We start from the raw sequence: 25,317 nt of genomic DNA, 5'->3' as shown, positions 1-25,317 counted from the left end.
TATACCCAGCAACAGTGTTTTTTTTTGTACAAGTAAATTTTTCAAATGAAAGACTTTGAAACCATTATCTTAGTGTACCTATAAATTTTGGGTTGAATAGCCACTTGCTTTTAATTAAGTAAAAATAGAAATATACTCATAGATATAGATTCTTGTATTCTAAGAATGAATGTATATACATAGTCCAAAGTGGAAACACAAGAGGGCATATCTAGGGAACCCTTTTGCTGGAGGTAGCATTTAGCCTGGATTTATTAAAATGGGTGTTATAGAAGTTGCAGGGTAGACTGGGAGGAGATGCCTCATCGAAAAGAAACAAGGTGAGAGAGAAATTACTTGTGTTTTATTGACAGTATAAGATATTTTTCTGAAAACCTTGGTTTATTGCATATATCATACTGATAAACAAGGCCAATTCGACAATGTATCCTGAGAAATAAGAACCAGTTTGGTTCTTAGTATTTATTTGTACATTTGAAACAATGTCTATTGAGTAGCTTCTGGATGAACTTCATGGCAATTGTCATTTTTATAGGTCACAAATGGCCAGATATCAGCAGTTTCATATGGCTTATCCAGACTGTATGTGAGGTTCTGTCCTTGACCTTGAGAAATCCAGTAAAGCAGCTTTCCTTTGAGCTGAAGTATTTTCTTGAGTCTCTGCACAGAAATTAATACAGTGAGTTGATACAAAAGTACCCAGAGAAAATGGTCATAATTCCAATTAAAGGAGTAAGGAAGTGAGAAAAGTATTTCTATATCAAGTTGATATATCCCTGAAATTAAACTTAATTGACATTAAACTATGCATTGGCATACTCCATTACTTTTATAGATATTATGCCTAAAATAAGTATTTTTCAGAAAAATATATACTCTCTAGTGACTTAGTTTTATTTTACCTCGGGTCAAAGAAAGAAACAAGCATAGTTTGAATGCTGTTAAATGCCATGGGCTCGATAATTGCTTTCACGCAAGTTTTTTTTTTTTTTTAATGCTACAGTAAAGCACTAAGTTATTATCTCTATTGTATCATGAAAAATTCAGTCACTGACAGGCTCATTCTTTCTGCAAATCCTTGTAATATAACAGGCCCTACTGGATATATTATAGTGTAGAAGAAAATGACTTCCTCCCCTTTTAAAGGTTATATTTATTGGTAGAAGTATAATTGCTTAAGGTTATTCAGATGGCAAGTCATGAGACTGGAATTAGAACCCAAACCTATCTGAGCATAAAGTCCATTTTCCATGCTGCTTTTGAAATTGTCAATACAGCTGGTAAATTATAACAATATATTTAGAACCTTTGTGTTGATTGTTGCAGTGATATTTTGCTGTTTTGGCTTTGCATAGCATGAAGAACAGTAACAAGTTTCAAATTCCCACTGTGATATTAAAGAATCCATCATCATATTCATTAATTCTTATCAAATATTTTGCTACTTAAGTGGTCATGACATCAATAACACCTTAATTTAATGAATAATTATGAAACGATTATTTGCAGATTATTATATGCATGTAATCTTTCACTTAGCATTGAAAGAGTAAATTTAATTTCCTTTTAATTATATTTCTATGAGCTTAATTCCAAGGCAGGGGTAATAAACCATAAGTGATAAGAATTTAATTTGAGATGTAATTTAAAATGAGAATTTGAATTCTGGCAATATCTTATAAAACATATAGAACTTTTTTATAGTAAAGGAGACTTAGGACTGTTTGATTAAAATGACTCATAAATCATAGTAGATGAGAAGTAAAGTTGGGGCTGCACAGTTGGTCTCTTGGACATCATTTTTATTTAGTAACTCCCTGATCTAGCTAGAACAATAATGAGGAAGGGGAAGCAACTTATACCAGGGATTGCTAGCCAATCATTTGAGTGGGTAAAATTGGGTTGTCTTGACTTAGACTTTCCAGAAACCAAAGAGGCCTAATGACAAAGTGTTGGGTTCAGTGCACACCCTCCCAAATTTTAATGCTCTCTGTCCTAACCTTCAGTAGTCTCAATGTCAACGTATTCATGTCTATAAAGTGGATGATAATGAAATCTGTATCCGTGACTTTGCCTTTTTGTTTAGTACTAGTGTGCTTCTAACTTTAGTTTTTTTTTTTTTTTTTAGCAAAAATATCTAGGGTTTAGTAGAGTCTCATGATGTCATTAGGAACAGAATGTACTCAAGGATAACTGTGTGTCTGAATAGTGCTCAATAATCTTGTTAAATGAGACAAATACTCTTATAAAAACAAGGACCCACTCTCTGATAATGTTTTATAAGAAATTGAGCAATGTATTATCTCAGTGATATGTTACTGCTGGTTAAAAATTGTAGTAAATTATTTGTTCAAATGCTTTATCTTATTTACAGAATTGGAGTGGACTAATACTTGAATGTAAAATACTCTGTATTTAAATAGAAAATATCAATATAAGACTGATATAGTGTGTATATGTGTGAATGTGTGTTTTTAAGGGTGTCCGTGTTTGTGTTTTAATTATAGAATTGTCATTTACTAACTTGAGATTAATTTTTATTTTCTTATGCTTAGTGTGCAGTAATCATAAACATAACTCTAAGAAGTTCCCATAAAAATTACTCTTTTAATGATCTATACATATTTGCTTTCCTTTACTTCTTAAGACATAATTTTATAGCATTCCTTTATTCAAATGTCTTGAACATTCTAAATGGGGCAACAGGCACTAATGATGTAGATGTTGACCAAAATTTTGAGTAGAACATATTTATTTGCATTAATAATAGCGTTTCTTTTTCTTCTTTTTTCTTTTTTTTTTTTTTGTGGTACTGAGGTTCCTGAAAACCCTTCTACCTCCGGGTCATTTCCAGACCTATTTTATATTTTTATTTGGAAACAAGGTCTCTTAAGCCAGTGAGGCTGGCTTCGAACCAACATGATCCTCCTGTCTCCGCCTCCCAAGCACGAGGATTACAAGCGTGCGCCACCACGCCCGGCTAATAATAGCATTTTAAAGTTAGTCTTCATATGAAGATAATTTTCTGGATTTCATCATATGTTCTACTATTATAATGTGGATATAGCAATAAATAATGGAGGGGGAACCTTAACAAAGCTGAAATGGAAGGGTAGGAGAGGAAGAAGGCTGAGGTTGATTAATGGAGGAGCTACATTCAAATATGTGTAAAAGTATGAATGTAGCATGGTCAACCTGAACACTCACTGTTGGGAGGGGAGGAAGGAAAAGTGGGGGTGGGAGAGGGCACCAACCAGAGTCTGAATGTATGCCATTTTCAATATGATCCACATAAAAATAAAATAAATAAATAAATAAAAAGACAAAATCCTTATCTTCCTGAAGCTTAACATTCTAGAAGAGTCATAGAAAACAAACCATTAAAGAAATTGATTTCCCATGACAAATGCAGTTTAGGGGTAAAAAAAAATGAGTGCATGCATTTAATTAGTGGTTTGGCAAAATAGAGGTCATTGGTAAATTCATGGGAGTAGATTTCACATAAAAAATGGGAGAAATGCTTCACTGAAGTGTGATGAAGAGAAAATGATGTGGAAGAAAGTGAAGAAGATGAGTAAAGGCAAATGAAAGTATGGAACAATAGCTGAAGGGGCACTTGGAATTAAAATAAGCTGACTTTTTAAAAAAACATGACATATATATGTATATATATATCATATATATTTACAATGAATTTGTTTTCACATGTATAGATGAATTATTTTGAATTGTAAAGTCTTTGAATAGACAGAAAGAATGGAACTCAATGTAGAAACAGAGGCTAGGCCTTGGAAAAAAGTAAGAAGGGAAGGTGTATAAGGGAGAATTTACAGTAGGAAGATAATGTAATTCTCTTCTCAGTTTTTTTCATTTTAATTTTTAATGATATATGCAAGTTTATCAGCTTAGAATGAGGAAGGAAGAGAGAATGTTGAAGGTTTGGTGAGAGAAAAGGTGATGGAAACACATCTAAATGAGTAGAAAACTGAATTAACTATATATATGTCATGATTAATAATTAGATATTTGATGGTTTTTTTAGACTTTTGATGATTTCAATAGCAAAGTCTTTAAATAGCTTACTATCTATTTTAGATGATCTATTTACATGAGATTGTTCTTCATGGAATGGTTTTTGATTCTACTGTTTTTAGCTTTTACACTGGGAATATGAAAACAGTATGGAGATGTATTTATACCTGATGTATTTTGAGGAAAGTACTATAGAAACAGAAGGTGTTAGTGGAGATGGCTTGGGAGTGGTTAGAGTGACTCTGGGCTGACATAAGTAGGTAGGGAAATGGCATAAGGAGATAGTGATCAGTGAAACTCTGAATTTGTGGGTTGAAAATACAAGAGTCAGTAAGCTATAGAAGTAGAAGGTTTCAGCCAAAGAGAAGAGAGTTGACAGTCCAGGGTAAAGCCAGTGGATAAGTTAAGGAGAAGGAAAACATGACTGGAATTATGGGGATCCAGGAATACAGAGTCCACAGAATTGGATAGATCCTTTGTGTGGATGTTGGTATCTCTAAAAGTGATAAGGTCACTGAGGTAATGAAATCTTTAAGCTCTTTGGAGAAGTGGCACTAGATAATGGTCTTAGGAAACTGATGTTTGTGATTTAAATGAGGTCACTTAAGAAAAGATCTCAGAGATGCCTGATGGAATTTGACTGAAAAAGATCAGTTGTTCTTCATGAAGAAAGACGTAGAAAATATCTATATATAGAAAAGAGGAGTAAAAACCACAACTACCAACTTTCCAGGTCCTGCAGTTTTAGGGATTGTGAGAGAAAAAACAAATCTTCTACCTGAGAGGGGGTAGGTGCTATGTTCACTTGGAGAACAGGTCCAAACTTGTACTTAAAGACTGAAGGTAATGACAGTACTAATATCAGTCGCTGAGGATTTTTCTCAATGTAATGGATTGGCTTGGGAAGACACTAGAGATTTTCTTAAGAAATGCCCCTAAACTGTAATTTTTGTTATTTCATTTATTGAGGATGTTTAGAGTTCTGTACTTTTTCTCAGTTTTTAAGTAAACATTTTTTCTTTTGCCCTTGTTAGTTTTTCTGGGTATAGAAGTTTCTGTTACTAAGATCTTCTCTTCTTCAAGATTTTGTCATTTTACAATGACATGTTCAAATTCTGCTTGAGATTTATCAAGATTCCTTGGCCTAAATTCTGACAACTTTCAAAATATTTGAAAAGTCTTAGCTATTATCTCTTCAGATACTGTTTTCCTCATTGTGTTATGTTATATACCTTCAATATATCATCTATGTTTTTTTTAATTGCCATTCTCTATTTTGCCACCACTTTTTTCTTTGAGGTACATTTTTGGTAATTTCTTCAGTATTATTATCCACTTAAATAATTTTTCTTCATCTCTGTCTAATCTGCTTTTCAATACCTCAGAGAATTTTTATTTTAGTTACTTTCTTTTGTTCTAGAAAGCCTACCTGTATCTATTACAAATGTGCATGGTTACTTTTATTATTTATTTTAATTAAGACTGATCTTTTAAAAAATATTTGATTTCTTGAAATACAATAATTATTTGATAATTTCAGTGTCTGAAATCTTTAGACATCTGACTGGTGTGTGGGTATAGGTGTGTTGTTTTGTTTAGTTTTTCTTTTTGTGCTGTCTGATCTCTAGGAGGGGATCCTTGCCTTCTCATAGATCTTGTTAGAGACAAAACTAACTTAAACCTTTTAAAAGATACTATTAATAAAGAACAGAATTAATTTTCAAGTGTTTCTCAAATTTATTTCTAGCATCTACATGTTTATCAATATGAAACAGCTTATCACAATCTCAAGTCTTTTAATAATCATATCCTGTAAATGTTTTTCTGCAGAATGACAGCATGTATTTTCTTTTGAGATCATATTTTTTCTCTTACAGTTGTTAAGTGCTATAGTTAATCTACATTTTACTACATTTTGGATGTATGTTACAGTCACACTCTGGTTAATGTCTGTGCAAAAATACTATAGAGCACTTGCATGAAAATTTTAGCAGAAGAGGATTTTAGGATCATATTGTTTTATGCAATTGTATTTTTGTATCTTTACTTTTTTCCAGTGCCTGATAGTGCACCAGAAAATATTACTTACAAAAATATTTCTTCTGGAGAGATTGAGATATCGTTCCTTCCCCCAAGTACACCCAATGGAATAATACAAAAATACACAATTTACCTCAAAAGAACTAATGGAAATGAAGAAAGAACTATAAATACAACCTCTTTGAACCAGAACATTAAAGGTAAAAGAACAAACCTAATGTTGGATATTTACATTTATATTGACAGTGTGGCTGCAAAATAATAGTTAACGTTGTGTTGCAGTGGTATGTGATTATTTCTACATGGTATAAAAATTCTTTTGGTAAAATAGGCTAGGTGTTTATTATAAGCCACATGACAGAATTCTCTCAATAAGTCTTTTCCACAGTCTCCTGTGTTTTGTCTTTATTGTAGGAGTTACTATCACTAAACAATTGTATTTATTTCATTGTCACTTTTGGAAGCCTCTTCAATTAAGAGCCATTTCATAGTTACCTCTTGCAAGTTTTTAAAGGATAGATATAATAAATATTACACACACACACACACACACACACACACACACACACACACACTTATTTTATGGTATTGGGGAATTAAACCCAGGGACATTCTACCTCTGAGCTATACTCCCAGCCCTATTTTATGTTTTATTTGGTAACAGGGTTTCACTAAATTGCTGAGAGCCTCACTAGGTTGCTGAGACAGGGATCATCTTTATGTAAATGTCTATTCTTAAATGTAAAAGTTGAAGAACACGGTGGTGACATACATCATTTAATCTTCAAACCATTCAAGCCAAATTTTTAGTCTTAAAATTCCCATGAAAAAATATTTTATGTACTATTATTTTTTATGTACTGGAATTACAAGCATCTCCACCATACCTGGCTTCAATACACACATACATATATACATACACACATATATGAATATGCATGTATATATGTATATATTATTATATATGTATATATTTTATATATATATATATATATATATATATATACACATATATCTTGTTTGCGTCTGTGTGTCCATGCACACATGTTCTACTTCTGAGCTATACTCTCAGCCATATTTTATTTTTTATCTTCAAACATGGCCTCACTAAATTACCATATATTCCATCACTAGTACTAAAAAAGGAAAATGCCATTCATTGGCCTTCAACCTGGGATTCTCTTGTCTTAGCCTCTTAAACCTTGGGATTATAAGCCTGCATCACCACACCCAGTTCAAAGGACGTTTTCTAAGTGTCAATTTATCTATTTTATTTATATTTAGGACTGAAGAAATACACTCAATATGTAATTGAGGTGTCTGCTAGTACAGTCAAAGGTGAAGGAGTTCGGAGTGCACCAATAAGCATACTGACTGAGGAGGATGGTAAATACAGTCATTCATACTGATACACTTTAATTCCCCTAACATTTCAAGAAAAAAATATGTGTGTGTGTGTGTGTGTGTGTGTGTGTGATGTAAAAATTCCCCTAGATTTGCCTATAAATTATGAAATATAGAAGCATTATACAGAGATTTTATTGTCATGGTGTAGAAAAAGGGGGAAATTAGATTTACATTAAATAAAATCAGATATAAAATCATCTTTTTTTTCTTTAAAGTTATCAGTACTCTGCAAAAAATAAGTAATATTTTTTCATGGGAATTTTAAGACTAAAAATTTGTTGAATGGTTTGAAGATTAAATGATGTATGTCACCACCATGTTCTTCAACTTTTACATTTAAGAATAGACATTTACATAAATTTGGAGGCGATTTTGCATATGGCAACTTTTAACATTGTTTCATGGTAATAAGATTAGCTTTATAATGAATTCAGGCTATTTTCCAAGTTTTTCTACATAATTGGCCCTGAAATTTAATAGCCTTCACATTGAATATTTAAATGCACTTTCCTAACCAGAATTAAATCAACTTTGCTGCTGAGACTACTTTATACTGCTTCTTCACCAAGTGATAGACATGGATCATATTACAAAAGTGACTTTTTATGGATATAGTTGTGATTAGAATTAGAATTTTATGTTTTATTCATTGCAGTGTTTTAAATAGCAAGGATTTTTTTTCTTATGTTAAAGGAATTCCTATTGTCATGAGGAGTGGGCCTGGATGAAATACGTGTTTGTGATTTTTTTCCTTCTTTTCTTTCCTTCAATATTTCAATCTTGGAGTTAGGCTGTAGTCTGTGGATGTTCAGAATCATTTTTCCAGGGCAGAATATAGACTGGCACTTCCTGGAGGAGAAAGACATGTTATCTGCATTGCTCTCATTCTATTCACAATGATAAAGCCTTTGGCATCCTTTTATACCTTTGTAAGTCCCTCCCTGCTTTCACCTACACAAACTATTTGACCACAGCATCCTGACAGTGTCTATAGGTACCCCATCTCTAATGCAGTGCCCCATGGGCTAACCTTCACTTGTCATTGCCTCTAATCGTTATACCTGCTCACTCTGAATTTTTATAGGTAGATTCTCCTTGCTATCAAAATGAAGATTAACTCAACAAAAGGTGGTAGACTAGGGAAGAAGATAGTACTCACATTTAAAAAATATTTTAATCTAATTAATGAGTTATAATTGTGAGAATTTGAGAACCTACATGAAGGAATTAGACCAGTAGTGAACACACACACACACACACACACACACACACACACACACATATATATATATATATATATATATATATATATATATATATATATATATAATCTTGAGCAGGTTTTACTACTCGAATCAAGATTCTTTTGTTATGAATCTGAATCACCCAGGCTATTACAATTACACATTTTCAAGATAAAGATCCATATAAGTTCTTGGCCAACTCATATGATTACTGAGGAACAGGGTGAAGACTGATATTCTCTTATTGAAATATTACAGCAAATTGAGGAATGGTTAGGTCTGAAAACATTTGCTTTGTTGGGTGTTCGGGATACCTTACCTTTATGGAGCTTGTGGCTTAGTAGAAGAAACTAAACTAGACAATTCTGTCGACAAATAATTTTTATAATCTTAATTACCCATATAACTGTTTCCAAAGAAATATTCATCAGGACTACAGAGGGATCTAAGCTAGACTAGCGCATCAGGGGCTATGTAGCTGTTGAAGGTACATCTCACCTGTTACTTGAAGGAAGGTGTGTAAGAGAGGTAAGAGAGGGGAAAGATTATGCCAGGCAGAGTGAGTAAGACCTCCATGCAGGCCCTTCTCTGTCCTCAGATGCTCTGACATGGTGAATTGAATAGTGAACAGAAAATATCCTCACTTTTCTAATTTTATTTTTGTTAGATTTTATTTGAGAATAAAAATGCCAAAAGGATTGAAATTTAGTTTGTTAACAGTAGCTATATAGTATTTTGTTTAGGTAGGCATGTTAATTGCATGTAGTTAGGCATAAAACATTTTACATAATAAAGAAAATACCCAAGGCTAGACTTATGAAAATACCAAAAATGATCTGATATTCCATACAACCATCTTAAAACATTTTCTAGAGTAAAAATGTTTGTCTAATTTTGTGCTTTTTATTGAAGTTCTATTTTCTAAAAATACAAGTCATATTTTACAAAGATGCTAGAAACAATATTTATACATTTTTGCTTTGACAAATGTGAGTTCTCAGAGGTAATTCATATCTTGGGAAAAAGACATCTCAAATGATATATAGATGCTTCTGATAATAAATACTTGATAGCATTTTTATTATAGTTTCATTGAAAATAACAAAATGAAAATACCAAATATAGCTGCCACCATTATCCCTTAAATTGATAACATAGAGCCTTCTCTTCTCAATAAACATGTTTTGGAAAAGTATTGTTACTAAAATAAGAAAACTCCTCTCTCTCTCTCTCTCTCTCTCTCTCTCTCTCTCTCTCTCTCTCTCTCTCTCTCTGTCTCATATACAAAAACACAAACATGCACACACATTCACACAGCCACAGAAAACATTACTCAGTGAATCAAAAATACATTGAAATAACTCTGATAACATTTTCTTCAATCTATTGGAAATCAGTGATCTGAACATAAACTATATCGATTAGCATAGTTAAAAATCTGAACATATTCTCATATTATCTCTGTTAGCTACCCATGAGTTCACTTTCCATTCATAACTATAATAATGAACTGAATTTTATTGTTATATTTTTCTATGCAAAAGTTGTATTTTGATTTTCTAAGACATTAGAGTGTAGTTAGACAGCAACTGAGAATTGCCTTCTAAATATTTTATATGAATTAAAATATAAACTTGTTTTACTTGGGTGCAGTAATATTTTTACTGATTGCTCAATGTCAGATAGCTAAGTTATTTGTATTCTTGCATTGTTAGAGAAGTATATCCTAAATACTTTTCTTTTCTGTATGCTACATTTGGTGTTTCCACTGTAAACCATTCAGTTTTGGAGACTTGGTGAACAGATTTCGGTAGTACTTTGCAGTTTAATGACATGACTGCAGTGGAGGAGTGTAGTTTTCTCTGGTGAGGTCAGTCATTTTAACTGCTTGCACAGTGTTATGTTATCTCTTCCCCATTTCTTAAATGTGTGGTTTTTGTCCCTACTCTTTTTGTCTAATTAACTTTTTTACTGTATACTAAATATATATTCACCGCAATAATTTTTTGTTTTTATTAGAAGATGATAATTTACCAAGATGTACTTGAACAGTAGGTGAGTCACTCTGACATACCCCTTGTTCTGTTTTCTCATGAAATATTTTTTTCCATTGAATCACAGAAACAGATGTTCTAACACCACCATGCAAAATCTTCTTTTATCATCTCATTTGAAAGTAAACAATCAGACTTGTTTCTGTGGAGAAAAGCACTGAACCTGATTCATTTATTAGAAAGGTTACCATAAAAAATCTGCAAATTTCCATTTTAACCTTTCTCATATATATTTAATGAAATGCATTATTCTGCACCCTAACTTTTCAGCTCCTGATTCTCCCCCTCAAGACTTCTCTGTAAAACAGTTGTCTGGTGTCACCATGAAGTTGTCATGGCAACCACCCCTGGAGCCAAATGGAATTATCCTCTATTACACAGTTTATGTCTGGTAAGAATTACTTTTTTTTGGCAAAATACTTCTGAGAACAAATATTAATCTGTAACATAATAGGAATGTAGTTTTTTTTATTTCAGAATGTGATGCTACATTAGGAACCTGATTATTAATAGACTAGTTAATATTCCTTTATTAAGAAACAATTTTCTCCCACATTATGTAGTAGTTCAAGCAAAAGTAATATATTTGCAATCAAAACAAAATAATCATTATATGCATAATTGTACTATATTAATATTCTTAAAATTTGGACTGATCAGTTTATATGGTTACAAGCATGTAATTTTTTTAATTTAATTATTCTATATGTGTGGTACTGGGGATTGAACTCAGGGGCATTCTACCTCTGAGCTACACCCTCAGCTTTTTTTATTTTGAAAAATAATCTAAGTTGTGGAGGACCTCATCAATTGCTGAGGCTGGTCTTGAACCTGTAATCTTCCTGTCTCATTCTCCAAAGTACTGGGATTACAAGCATGCACCACCACTTCCAGCTCACAAGTATATAATTGTAAAGTCTTCTAAAATTTTGCACACATATTCTATGCTATTGTCTTTTTAAGTTCCCTTAAGAAAAATGATTTAAATTATAATTTAATTGAAAGAGGTATTTCTTCAAAAGTGTCAACATAAATATTTTATTGAATGATAAGCATTATATTTATTTTTCTGATAACACTTATATTCTGATTATTTTCCTCCAAACTGTAAAAAAAAAAAATAGTGTTTCATGGCTGTTCACTGCGTGGCTATCCTGTTTTATGAAAGCTCCATCTATTACAATGCTCCTTTTGATCTAATGCAAGTCCTTGTAAGAGCAGTCACCAATTATGTATGTTATATAATACATTTCCCAGTGGATTTTAAATATATCAGCTCAGAATAAACAATTTGCACAATTCTGTCTTTCTCTCTTCCTCCCTCTCAACCTTTCTCCCTCTCTTCCTTTCTTCCTTTTTTTCCCTTATTTCCCCTCTCCCTCCTTCATTTCCTTCCTCCCTTCCTTCCTTCCTTCCTTCCTTCCTTCCTTCCTTCCTTCCTTCCTTCCTTCGCTTTGCTTTGCTTTTTTCTTTCTTGGATTAAACCTAGGGACATGCAATCTCTGAGCTACACCCCCAGCCTTTTTAAAATTTGAAACAGGGTCTTGCTAAGTTGCCCAGGCTGGCCTTGAACCTGTGATCCTACTATCTCAGCCTCCCAAATACTTGGATTATAGGCATGCGCCATGATGCCCAGTTTACACAATACTTTATACAATGTAGATATTTTCTTTGTTACTTAGAAGAGCCAGCATTAAGTGAGAGCCTGTGATATTTATTTTTTCTTCTCGAATTAATATTTTCTTTCCTCAATCCCTCTTTAAGTCTTTTGCATACTACTCTTTAAGGCTATACTTCTTTGTGTTCTTTATAGCCTAATTTCTAGTCATTTTGTCAAGTTATGAGGTGATCTTAGAGATGACGGTAAAAAGGAAAGAGAGGGAAGAAGGTAGCCACTTCCCTCCACTAACCTGTTCATTCATTCATTCATTCACTCATTCATTCATTCATTTATTCATTCACTAATTTGGCAAAACTATTAGAATACTATATTCCTATGAACAAGACACATGTAGGATTCTTGCCTTCAAGGAGCTTACATTCCAAAGAGAGAATTGGGTTAGGTTTCCATAAACATACATGAGGGATTGTCAGGTGAAAGGGGATTGCTTTTGAGGATAAGTTCCAAAAACCTTTATGAAAGGCATTGAGCTATAGTCTAAGAAGGGGTTTCTTCGGGGTGATGGTCTGCAAGAAGGGACTTTCCAGGAAGAGAGAATATTAACTACATTAGCTCTGAGGGGCAGCCCAGCTTATCATTCTGACAATAATAAATGTCAGTGTTGTTGGAGAAACTAAGGACAGCATTATTGGGAGGCAAAGTTCAGGAGCCAAGCCATGGTGAGAATTTGGTTTCAGTGTTAACTAAAATTGAGGTTATTGGATTACTTCAAGCACTTTGACTCTTTTACAGTGAATGAATTGTAGGGGACAAGAGTGTTAGCAGGGGCACCAGGACAGAGACCATTCTACTAGTCTGGGCAAGACATGAAGCACTGAACAGAGATTTCCTACCAGGCTTCCTGTTTTGCTCTTCACTGTGAGAAAGAACATGACCCTGTCTACACTGGAGCAACCCTCCTTACAATGAGATTTGCCTCCCAAGCCTACTTAGGTATTTTTAATACTCTGTTCTCACTCAGAGAACCTCACACACTCCATTCTGACTGGTTTACCCACTCCTTCCTTCCTTCCTTCCTCCCTTCCTTCCTCTTTCTTTCTTTCTTTCTTTCTTTCTTTCTTTCTTTCTTTCTTTCTTTCTCTTTCTTTCTCTCATTCTCTCAAAGTATTTTTTATTTGATTGATAGGTTGTTTTTTTTTATTTTTATTTTTATTTTGGTGGCACTGGGGATGGAACCCTTCTACCTCCTGGCTACATTCCAGACCTATTTTTTAATATTTTATTTGGAAACAGGGTCTCTTAAGCCAGAGAGGCTGGCTTTGAGCCTGTGCGATCCTCCTGTCTCCACCTCTCAAGCATGGGAATTACAAGTATGTGCCACCACGCCCGGCTATTTTTCTTTTTATAGAGTGACTTAATTATAAAACTTTGTGGTTTTATATATTTTTATTTTTATTTTTTTGGTGGTACTGAGTTCCTGGATGCCCTTTTGGGCTACACTCCCAGATCTATTTTTTATATTTTTATTTGGAAACAGGGTCTCTTAAGCCAGCGAGGCTGGCTTCGAACCTACGCTATCTGTCTCCGCCTCCCAAACGCGGGGATTACAAGCGTGCACCACCACACCTGGCAACTTTGTGGTTTTAAAACAACTAATATTGCCGGGCGTGGTGGCACACGCTTGTAATCCCCGCGCTTGGGAGGCACAGACAGGAGGATCGCACGGGTTCGAAGCCAGCAGCGCGCGCTGGCTTAGAAGACCCTCTTTCCAAATTAAAAAATATAAAAATAGGTCTGGGAGTGTAGCCCGGAGGTAGAAGGGCTTCCAGGAACCCCAGTACCACAAAACACACACACACACACACACACACACACACACACACACACAACTAATATTGACTTCTTTTGTACATGTGGATTATTAAAAAACACTTCTCACTCAACAAAACTTGGTTTGTTTTACACACATACACACACATGCACATGTGCATGTGTGCTTGGACACATACTATCTGCTTCAAGAATTACTTTTTCCACTGCAGTCTTTAAGACAGAAAACTACCACTCAATAATTAATTCAAACTTAACTATTATTTGTAGATTGGATGAGTGAATGAAGAGACTATTTTAAGAATTAGAAACTTAATACTGACATTTTATTTTGCATTTCTGACAAACGATTACTGATGCCTTTTCGGACCATGGATATAGCAGTGGGGATAAGATTAGATGTCATGAAGAAAAAATAACGTTAGGGAATGCTAAATATAATATACAAAACATTATATAAATTATAATAAAGTATACATGCAGGTATTTTTAAGTTTCCAACACCTTCTTACTAAGATACTTGTTGAAAGATCTAACCAGTACTGCTGAGAGAATGATCATAATTCTGTTTTCTTTTATTAGTGATTACCAATGCTCTTTCAGAACCCTCATCATACTCAGTTTTGCTGGGAGGATATGATGCAGGTATTAGTGTGATGCATATGGGTTTTGAGTCATGGGATTAAATCATGGCTCTGCTGCTTAATTACATGCTTGATTCCTCTAAAATATTGACAAAAGTGTGGCTGCAGTTATTATTAGAGATCCTGAAGCCGGGGTCCACATTTCTCTTTTAATTCTGATTCTGTTATTTCAATCATTAGAATAATTACAAGTTATTAAAGCATTCTTTTGGATATTTTTCTTTCCAGTATATTTTCAAAATGCAGAGTGTCTATTATATTTGTTATACTGACTTTTCTATTCATCATAAATAACTCTGTAAAATAGGTCATGAGGGTTACTGTGTAATCATTTCGTTTCCAGTACTGTGTGAGTCACACTCAGTTTGTAGATGATATGTTCAGAAATCTGTTTTAATTAATTGCATTTTAAAATGATTTTTCCTTCTGAAGAATGCTTTGTGAAATAACTATTATCATCTATCAAGATGGTAAAGTAGCATTTTTTTCTAAGTCATATTGATAAATTATCCTGGAAAATGATATACCATCCTTGTATTCTGTGAGCAATCATCATTAAATAAATATATGCCTATTTGAGCATTGTAAGTTTATTCTTTTAATATACTTTGAACTGTGGCATGATATTATAGTAGAAAGCTTATTCATTTACTGTATTCTGAAACTCAATTTGGATTTTTTTAGAAATTTTATTTCTATACATGTCACTAAAATTAACTGTAGTATTATTCCAAAACTTTCAAATGAATACCTTATTAAGTATAGTTAAAAGACTACAATACTAACAATATTGAAAATTCTAGCTTACAGATCAATCTTGGATTTAAAGTTTTTCTGATTTCCTAATAACAATTATGAGAAGTAATTATGAATCAGTCATTTGGATAAATGTTTACTAATTTCTTTATGGAGATAAACAAATTTGTAGAAACGTAACATAATTGTAGACTTATTGGAGATAAAATATGCTTATGTGAAATAATTAGAAAAGTTCTTGTTGAACTAGTCAGAAAAATTCTAGTGTCTGTCTGTCGCTCTCTCTCTCTCTCTTTTGCAGTAGTGGGGATTGAACCTAAAAGCATTCTAGCTTTGAGCTATACCTATAGCTCATTTTTATTTCTTATTTAGAAAACAGGATCCGAGTAGATTGATGAGAGTTGTATGCTAAGGAAATATGCATAGTCCTGTTTCTTCCAGTTTTCTAAAAGATTTTCTCCTTATTTAAAATGACCTAATGTTTAGAGCATGCTATATAGGTCAATAATCAGAATGAAAAGGAGCCATTTCTGATTTCCTGATTGAGCTCTCATTTGGGAATGAAGGTAGTAAAGATAGGTTAATGGGTTAGAGCATCTCCATGGAGAAAGGAAATTATGGACTGAAGGTGGCATGACTTGTAAGAGGTTGACGGGTAGCATTATGGAATAGAATATCCGAGTGATGTTAGGAAGATAAAGAACAGATACAAGTAGATGAACTAGTTGAGCCCCAGGTAATTCTTAAAGTTGAACATGAGATTTCCTGTGGGATGATCAATGCTCTGTCTCGGCTGTATCCTACTAGTCACTCCTATGAATCCTATGACAAGGTCACAAACAGATTATTATGGGCCACCCATGATTCCTGGACCTGCAAATATCCACAAATTCTGAATCAGTTGTCAGCATTTAAAATGAGTAGATCCTAGTAAAACTTTAGTTACTTTTGTTACACTCACCATGGAGAAAATTATCTTCAGTTGAATAGTGACTGTCTATTCATTCATTTTTGTGGTACTGGGGATTGAACCCAGGAGCATTTTGCCTCTGAGCTATTTTATTTTGCCATAGCCCTATTTAGTTAGTTAGTTAGTTAGTGGTACCGGGGATGGAGCCCAGAGGCATTCTACCTTCAAGCTATGTGCCCAGCCCTATTTAGTCTTTATTTTTTTTGAAACAGATCTTACTGAGTTGCAAAGAGCCTCACTAAGTAGTAGCTGAGACTGTCCACAAACCGCAATCCTCCTGTCTCCACCTCCCAAATGCTGGGATACAAGCATGCACCACCACGCAGGGCTTTATTTTTTATTTTGAAACAGGGTCTCACTAAGTTGCAGAGGGCCTAAGTTTCTGAGGCTGGCTGCAAAACTACAGTCCTCTCTCAGTCTCCCGAGTACTAGGATCACAGGCATACAACACCACATCAAGCTATGGCTGTCCTTCTAGATAGGGCACTTACCCTGTGGTTTATGACAATTCCCACCACCCCTTGTTTAAATGCAAACATTTTATTTATTTATATATCTGAATCTTGAGCTTTTTATTTTTTATTTTTATTTATTTATATATCTGAATCTTGAGCTTTTTTATTTTTTATTTTTATTTATTTATTTTTTGTAGTACTGGGGATGGAACCCAGGGGCATTCTACCTTCGAGCTACACCCCAGTCCTATTTTTTATTCTTTATTTTGAAACAGGGTCTCACTGAGTTGCAAAGGGCCTCACTGAGTAGTTGAGGCTGTCTGTAAATCCGAATCCTCCTGTCTCAGCCTCCCAGATGCTTAGATTACAAATTACAAATGTTGTATATACCACCACACCAGCTATTTTTTTTAAATACTTTTATTGGTGGCATTGTAATTGTACATCATAGTGAGGCTCAAAGTGATACAACCATACGTGCACATGGCACTTGGTGTATTTCTCTCTGGATCCCACCATTACCCACCTTCCAGACACATAGTATGAGATTGGCACTGATGTCTTCGTATATGGACTTAGCATTATTTGAACTGTTTTCTTCATTAGTTCTTCTTTTCCCTTCTCTACCTTCCTCTATTTCTTCTACTATTATACTGGTCTCTGTCCTCATTTATTTAAAGTCCTTTTTGTTTCCTATTTTTTCTAACATTCATGCAGGATACTTTTTAATCCTTAAGTTAGGGAATCTGCTCATCATGTCTGTAAAATACACAAAGCTTGGATTGTAATTTCTTTGCATTATAGGCTTGAGGAACCAAAATGTCTCAGAGACCTGAAGAAAAGGGCTTAAGTTAGTGCAGTAGTTATCATTTAGAACAAATGTTTTTCACATACATATTCTTATTTATTTTTGCTGGAAAAGAATAAAGAAAAAATTGTCTCAATTTATAGTTGTGGAAACTGAGTAAAGAATTTACTAGCAGAGCTGAAGTTGAAAGAGTCAGGATTCATACCCAGGTCTTTCTTACTCCCAAATCATGCTCCTCCCACATCACTAGGAATAAGTACCATATATCACTGATATTTGTCCTTGGTTTATAGGAAATATTCAATACATTTTTTAAAAAATGAGAAAATGACTGCATGAACAATGTGGACACAAAAGCACATGGGCATATATGCTAAGGTTTGGGGTCAATTAACTCTTTTAATACTTTGGATATCCACAGTTATATGCTTCAGCCTATCTCTGCTTTCTCTGATGTATCAATTCCCACATGAGATCAAAAACTATAGAGAGAAGGTATGGAATAGAACCGATAAATGTTCCATCTTTAGAACCCTTAACTGGTGTTTATAGAATTATTGATTGCAGGGTGGCTGCCTTTGAGAATTAAGGCTTTACTTAGAGGAAACTAGGCTAAAGAAACTAGTTCTATATTTTGAAACTCCAAAACGTCTCTTAAGATTCAGCTGAACATATGATTCCAAAGATGATTAGTGTAGTTTCTATGTGAAGTTACAGAAATGGAATTGAAAAGTAATATAAATTTTCTTCCAAAGTAAATACTGAAGTAAAAATGATTTTACAGAATATAGATGAAATGGATTGTATATATGGCCTTCTATAGCTGCTGCCTGCTCAAAGGCTAGGATCGTAAATTAATTTAGAGATTTTCTTATTCTTCAACCTTTTTTATAATTAATACTTCTACAACTTTTTAAAAATAGTAATTGAAAAGTAGATAGTTTGGAATTGTGTTCTTTGTTAAGGGTTAGGAGTAACAGTATTCTAAATTTCATGTTATGTCAAGACTTATTTGTTTAAAAAAATTTTTTTAAAGCAAGAACCAAGATTTCTCTCATTGGTTAAGATTCCCAACCAGGACTTACTCTGACAAATGAGTAAGCATTTTTTAAGTCTTATTATGAGAAATGAATGAGTACCAAATTAGTCATTTGAAACTATTAAAGAAAAAAGTTTAGAGGACACTGGTTTACCTAGAAAAAAGTGACGATTCAGATACTTTTTCAACTTTTCCATATTTATGACTATTATTTAAAAGCCATAATTAATGGGCAACACACAACTGATTATATTTTAAAGTTTACTGCACAGTAAGCCTTTTTTTTCATCATTTCAGCTTTTTAGAGAACACTTATTTCTATGGCAGTTGGCAAATTTAGGGAGGAAAAATATTTTTCTTATTTTTTAATTTCATTTATAAAATTAATTTTATTATTATAATTATTGAACCTATAACATTCTTAATTTGTCTTTAAAATGTTTTGAAAGCTATTTATGCCATCTAAACTTCCCCAAGTAGTTGTCCTCTTATGTTTATTTGAATATAATTTTCTTTAGGAAAATTAGTGCAACTGTTAGTCACTATAAGTCAGTCTTCTTCATGATAAAAATTATGTCCTAATATTTAATACTTGGTGCTAAAGTATCAAATAGTATATCTGGTTTCCATTTATACATGAATCTACGAATCTTCAAGCAGATGGAGAAGAGAGACTAATAATTATTGACTAATATCATTAATAACCACATATAAATTCCACATGAAAATTAAGTTATAACATTTAAATTAAAAATTTACAAAAGGAAAAAGTAAAATTAATGAATAATTTAAAAAGTAGATGATGCTAAGTGAGATTAGTCAGTCACAAAAAATAAGAAATTGGAGGCTCTCCCTAATATGCAAAACTAAGGAGAAAATGGGCCATGGGAGGAACTCTAGATTAAAAAGGAGATAGTATAGATGAGCAAATAATGTAACCTGAGAGTATGGGAGAGGGAAGAAGGAAATTCTCTAATGTTCATGAGGACATTAACAAACATATCAAAGTCAATCACTAAGCCAAACATGAGAAGGAGGGAGGGGAGGGAATGGGGGGAATTGGGTAAGGGCTAATTGGGTAATGTGTGCATAGATGTATGTATACATCCACCATCTTGTACTCCATTAAGATGCATGACTACAATGCACCAATAAGAAGTTAAAAAATAAAAAAAAAATTAAAAGTAGAGTCAGAAAGCAATAGGGGAGATCGATTCAGAGAAAAGAAGAAAACACAACTTAATGTTAGGCACAAGAAAAGGTGACATACTACAGTTACTTAAGAATTAAAAGATATTAGGATATTTTGAAAAACTTTTTAAGACTTGGGTGAAATAAAATTCTAGTGAGATAATGCTTTCCATTTTCAAGGGAATAGAAACCTTGACTATCATACAAGCTTTAAAGGAAAGTAGTGATATGCTAACCTAGCAGCTAATTTTCTGAACTCTTTCATTCAAATTTCTTTGCCCTACTGGGATGATATTCTTTAATTATATGGCTATAAACCCCAAGAAGTCATAGGCTGTGTCTTTATCACCTTTTTATCTCCATCACAGAATACAGTAATTGGTATATTTTAGTATATCAGAAAATATTTGTTGAAGTAATTAAATGAGGATATATTATATCTTCACTCTTACTTTTTCTAGCCTCACTGGGCTTTGAATACTCCACCAGTCATTTTATTGGTTTTTTTTTTATCAGCTTTCTCACCTTTTGTCCTCAGAAATTATTCTACATCGTCTTCTCTCTCCTAAAGCCACTTGCTAAGTCTCATTTTTCTTATTTTTAGTAAATAAACTCAGCTTCCATTCTAAACTAAAAGCTGAAGCGGCTATCTCAAAAATTTTACTGCCTCAAATTGCTGTCCCCAAAACCTATCAATTCATTTACATTCTTAACCATTGTGTCTACACTTGGGGTAAGATAGTTCTCTTCTGGCTCACACAGAGACCCTTCGTAAGTCTTATGATTCTGACTGCTTGTATGTGCTTTAGAGCCATGGTTTCTAAGTGCAGCAGCATGGACTTCAACTTTGTTCTTTTTAGTGGCTTTTTTCTCAGATTTTATCAATGAGTCTTTTCTATGAAGGTCAAACAAATAGCAAAGTTAAACCAAATCAACCAAACAACCACATCATTACAGTAACAGTAATAATAAGTGAATACGCCGGGTGTGGTGGCGCACGCTTGTAATCCCTGTGCTTGGGAGGCAGAGACAGGAGGATCTCGCTGGTTTAAAGCCAGCCTCGCTGATTTAAGAGACCTTGTTTCCAAATAAAAATATAAAATAGGTCTGGGAGTGTAGCCAGGAGGTAGAAGGGTTTCCAGGAACACCAGTACCACCAAATAAATAAACAAACAAATAAATAAATACAAGTGAATACTCTGCTTTGACTCAGACCCTCTCTCTAAGACTCTAGGACAGCTTTAGAATGTGTGATCTTTCATGACTTACTAGTTTTGTGCTGTTTAACAAAACAAAACACTTACCCCAAGTGTAGACATTGTGTAGACACAATGGTTAAGAATGGAAATGAATTGATAGGTTTTGGAGACAGCAATTTGAGGCAGTAAACTTTGGTGCTGTTTAACAAAATTACTAACACTCAGATACTACCAACCTGTGCACAGCAATTATTCTAGAGGAAGGTGCAACATAGAAGAGCAGTTTCACTATAGACTAAATAATATAAGTGTACATCTCTGGTTCATATGAGGAAGAAAGTAATTTGATAAATAGTTCAGTAAACAAATGTTGACATTCTTTATTTTGAAGATCAGTAGTGAGTAGAAGAACTAAAATAGAATATTTAGATAATAGCATGTTAAACTTGTAGAAGCACATTCATAAAAATAGAAGGGATGGAAATATCATCAGATTAGAGTACTTGTGTGGAACAAAATATCAAATGATGAAGATTAGATTTAAGACCAGGACCTTTCAAAGCATTTCAAACCTTGTCCAGGAAACCATGGATATTCATACTTAGGGAAATTTGTCTTTCCATGTGGTTTTAGTATTCAAGATTCCATCAAGGCCATTTTACTTATAACGGACTTGATGATATAAGAGATGGACAAAGATTGGAAAAACAAAGAAACTACTCTTACACCTAGAATTTCCTTTATGACCTGAATGCCAAAATGTGGTTTTATTTTTGAGAAAAATATAAATTAAGTAGGGAGTAATTTAACTTCAAAGACTAATTTAATCTCAGTCCAAGACATTTTCTTGATATTATTCATGAATGAAGAAAACAAAACCACACTGCATCTCATATTTATTCAGAATAAATTCAAAGTAATTAAATTCTTCTGATTTTTCCAAGTTCAAAAAAGCTTTAAAATATTCTAGACTTAGCTTAGAATTAAAGCAATAAAATTCTTGCACTGAGAAAACTGTTGAAAAGTTATCTTTTTTTTAAGAAATTAAGTATGCATAGCATTTATATTCCTTCCATGTCCACATATTTTGACTTTGGGTAGTAAGAGTCAGACCTTCTTTGTCAGGTAGGCCTCTCTTCTTCCACTCCCACCACATTTAATTCCCTATTCCATTTATAAACCAGCTCTCCAGGGAACCGTTTCTGGTATTCAGAAGGCTATGTCTTGACTCCTTTTCTTTCTCTGATCAGAACAAATCTCTTTCCTCATCACTTTCTCTTTTTCTTTGCTTTTAGCTACTATGGAAAAAAGATAATTATTCTTGTCCTTAAGGAAATCAGATTGTTATTAATGAATTGTTCTATAACTCTTTACTGTTTTGTTTTAGATTTGCAGATGAAGTCTGTATCTTCTTCATATCAGTGCCTAACACAGTGTCTGATGCAAAGCAAATGTTAAGTTTTGTTGAATTTTGTAGAATATTGAGTTTATAACGTGAACTTTAAATGCAAAAGGAGAGAAAAGGCATCCATCTTTGTGGGAAGCACAATCTAAAGAATAACCCTCCTTAATGCTGATATATACTGCTCCCCATTTAAAAGGCCACAAAGACAGAAAAACACGTATAAATAAGTTATTTTTAAATGGATCAGAAATGATCAATAAACGTATAAGAAGACATTCTACCTCACTTATGGTCAGGGATATGAAAACTATAATGATAGTTTTTTGTCAATTAGACTTGTAGGGATTAAGAAGATTAGTAGTAACCAGACTCATATGAAAATTTGTAAAAATAGGAACTCTCACATGCTGTTGGTGTGACTCTAAATAATAATAATTTAAAATTTGGATGGTGATCATATTGAAGCAACAATCATTAAAATTAAAACATTATTCAGTCCATTTGACATAATGATTGTACAACCTCACAAGCAGAAGTAAAAGTATCATTATGAAAAGATATGTGCTTAAGGATCACTACTTCAACATTGCTAGGAATAGCTAAGGCAGTAAAAAAGAGAAACAATCTATCAGTTCATAAAAGAATTCCTAAATAACTATGATCTATCCAAATTATGAAGCTATAAAGATATAATGATACAAACTATTTTAACATAATACTATAAAAAATCAAGGTTTAGAACATATATTTTATACTTAAAATAAAACATGATAATAGAACACATTAAATTATAATATTTAAGCTAATAAGAACAAAACAGGCTTTAAAACTAAACCTGTTAAAACAAAGAATAACCACAGCTTATAATAGCAGAGTCAAAGCTAGATTTCTTTTTTCTTTTCTTTCTTTTTTTTTTTTTGTGGTACTGGGGATTGAATTCAGGGGCGTTCTACCTCTGAGTTATACCCCCATTTTATTTATTTATTTATTTATTTAGTTAGTTAGTTAGTTAGTTAGTTAGTTTTGTGTGTGTGTGTGTTTGTGTGTGTGTGGTACTGTGGTTTCTGGAAATCCTTCTACCGCCGGGCTACACTCCCAGACCTATTTTATATTTTTATTTGGAAATGGGGTCTCTTAAGCCAGTGAGGCTGGCTTCAAACCTGTGCGATCCTCCTGTCTCCACCTAACCAAGTGCGAGGATTACAAGCGTGTGCCACCATGCCCGGCTTATTTTATTTTTTATTATGAAACAAGGTCTCATTAAGTTGTAGTGAGACTCACTACATTGCTGAGGCTGGCAACAAACATGTGATCCTCCTGTCTCAGTCTCCTAAGTACTGGGATTACAGGTGTGCACCACCATGCCCGGCTCAAATCTGAATTTCTCATATGTGGGAGGGCTGAACCCTCTTAGCTCCAAGGTGGTTCTTTGGACAATAGAAATTTTACACCTTAGGCCAGAGATTTATGTGTTTTCACCATTGTGGCAATATCTACTAAGAGCAAGGGCGGTGCAGTTAAATTCTCAGTGATGGTCCTTTTCTCCTTTTTCTTTCTTAGTTCTCATACATTCTGAATTCTTTCAGTTAAGGTTGATTTATTCTCAGATATTTTTTCATTTTCCTTAAAATATTAATCACAGTCTTAACCTCCAAATGAAAAATACAAAGTGAAACAAAACAGCATCCCTCTTCAACATGCAGGACACATTTGTGTCTGAAAAACTTTTGTTAAAACGATTTTGTTTCTTTTGGTAAACTAGGCTAGATGCAAACACCATATCAATATATACCAACTGAAGTAGATTACTGAGATTCTTATAAAGATATTTTACAAAGATTATCTTAGAAAATTTATTTTTGATTCACATTTGTAGGTACTTGTTTTAGTACAGTGTTTTCTATGGAGCAAAGTTGGGTAAGAAGATAGTGATGCAAGGTATATTGGAAAAATGCTTGAAAAGTAATTTTCAAAATTGATGTAATAAAATCCAATTATCTTAACTAATATGGCCTTAGACATCTAAACTGGATGAATTCTTTTGCAATATTATGTGATTATGATCCACGAATAACAGGAATATGCAATCAAATAAAGTTTCTATGAGAAGCCATCTTTTTCTGATTCTAATAGCCACAGTATTGAGTTTCAAATGCCCTTCTTCTGTGGTCTCAATGAAGTCAAAGAAATGTCATCCTATTGTTTCTGAAAGAGAATGTATAATGAAACTTTTATATTGCTGTAATACCTTGTCTAATCCTGTCTCAAATCATATATTCTGAATTCTAATTTTTCTCACTATGATAAGCTTTCCGACTTGTTCAGATAATAATCCTTATATTTGGAATAAATTGGTAACTTTTGTGGTAGTAAACTGTGACTGAAATATATCTTTTTGTAGATAGATTTTATTCAGATAAAATCTGTAATTCCCCTTAATAAATTAAGGATTTAGATATTTTAGCAGTAAAGAAACATTTTCTGTCCACAGAGAATATCTGTTTACTTTTTGGGTGCCTCAAGTTTTCAACAAAATATGGCATTAAATAAGACTTTTTTCTATGATATTTGTCATATTTTTATCTTTTTTTTTTTTTTGGTGGTACTGGGGTTCCTGGAAAC

The 25,317-nt window shown here is 33.3% G+C and overlaps 1 protein-coding gene across 2 annotated transcripts in view; it reads left to right on the top strand.

Moving 5' to 3' along the window:
* The window catches only part of PTPRQ (protein tyrosine phosphatase receptor type Q), a gene marked incomplete at both ends in the record, with an annotated part of 256,731 nt that overhangs the window by 77,658 nt on the left and 153,756 nt on the right, over positions 1 to 25,317 (top strand). For both annotated transcript variants that reach the window (XM_080706359.1, XM_080706358.1), the window contains 3 exons: positions 6,090 to 6,272; positions 7,357 to 7,458; positions 11,048 to 11,168. In XM_080706359.1, coding sequence (XP_080562485.1) covers positions 6,090 to 6,272; positions 7,357 to 7,458; positions 11,048 to 11,168 — 406 coding nt within the window. The remainder of the gene's footprint in view (positions 1 to 6,089; positions 6,273 to 7,356; positions 7,459 to 11,047; positions 11,169 to 25,317) is intronic.

Source organism: Muscardinus avellanarius, assembly GCF_963383645.1.
Source record: "Muscardinus avellanarius genome assembly, chromosome: 11".
Taxonomy (NCBI): domain Eukaryota; kingdom Metazoa; phylum Chordata; class Mammalia; order Rodentia; family Gliridae; genus Muscardinus; species Muscardinus avellanarius.
This window is presented reverse-complemented; position numbering and strand designations above follow the sequence as displayed.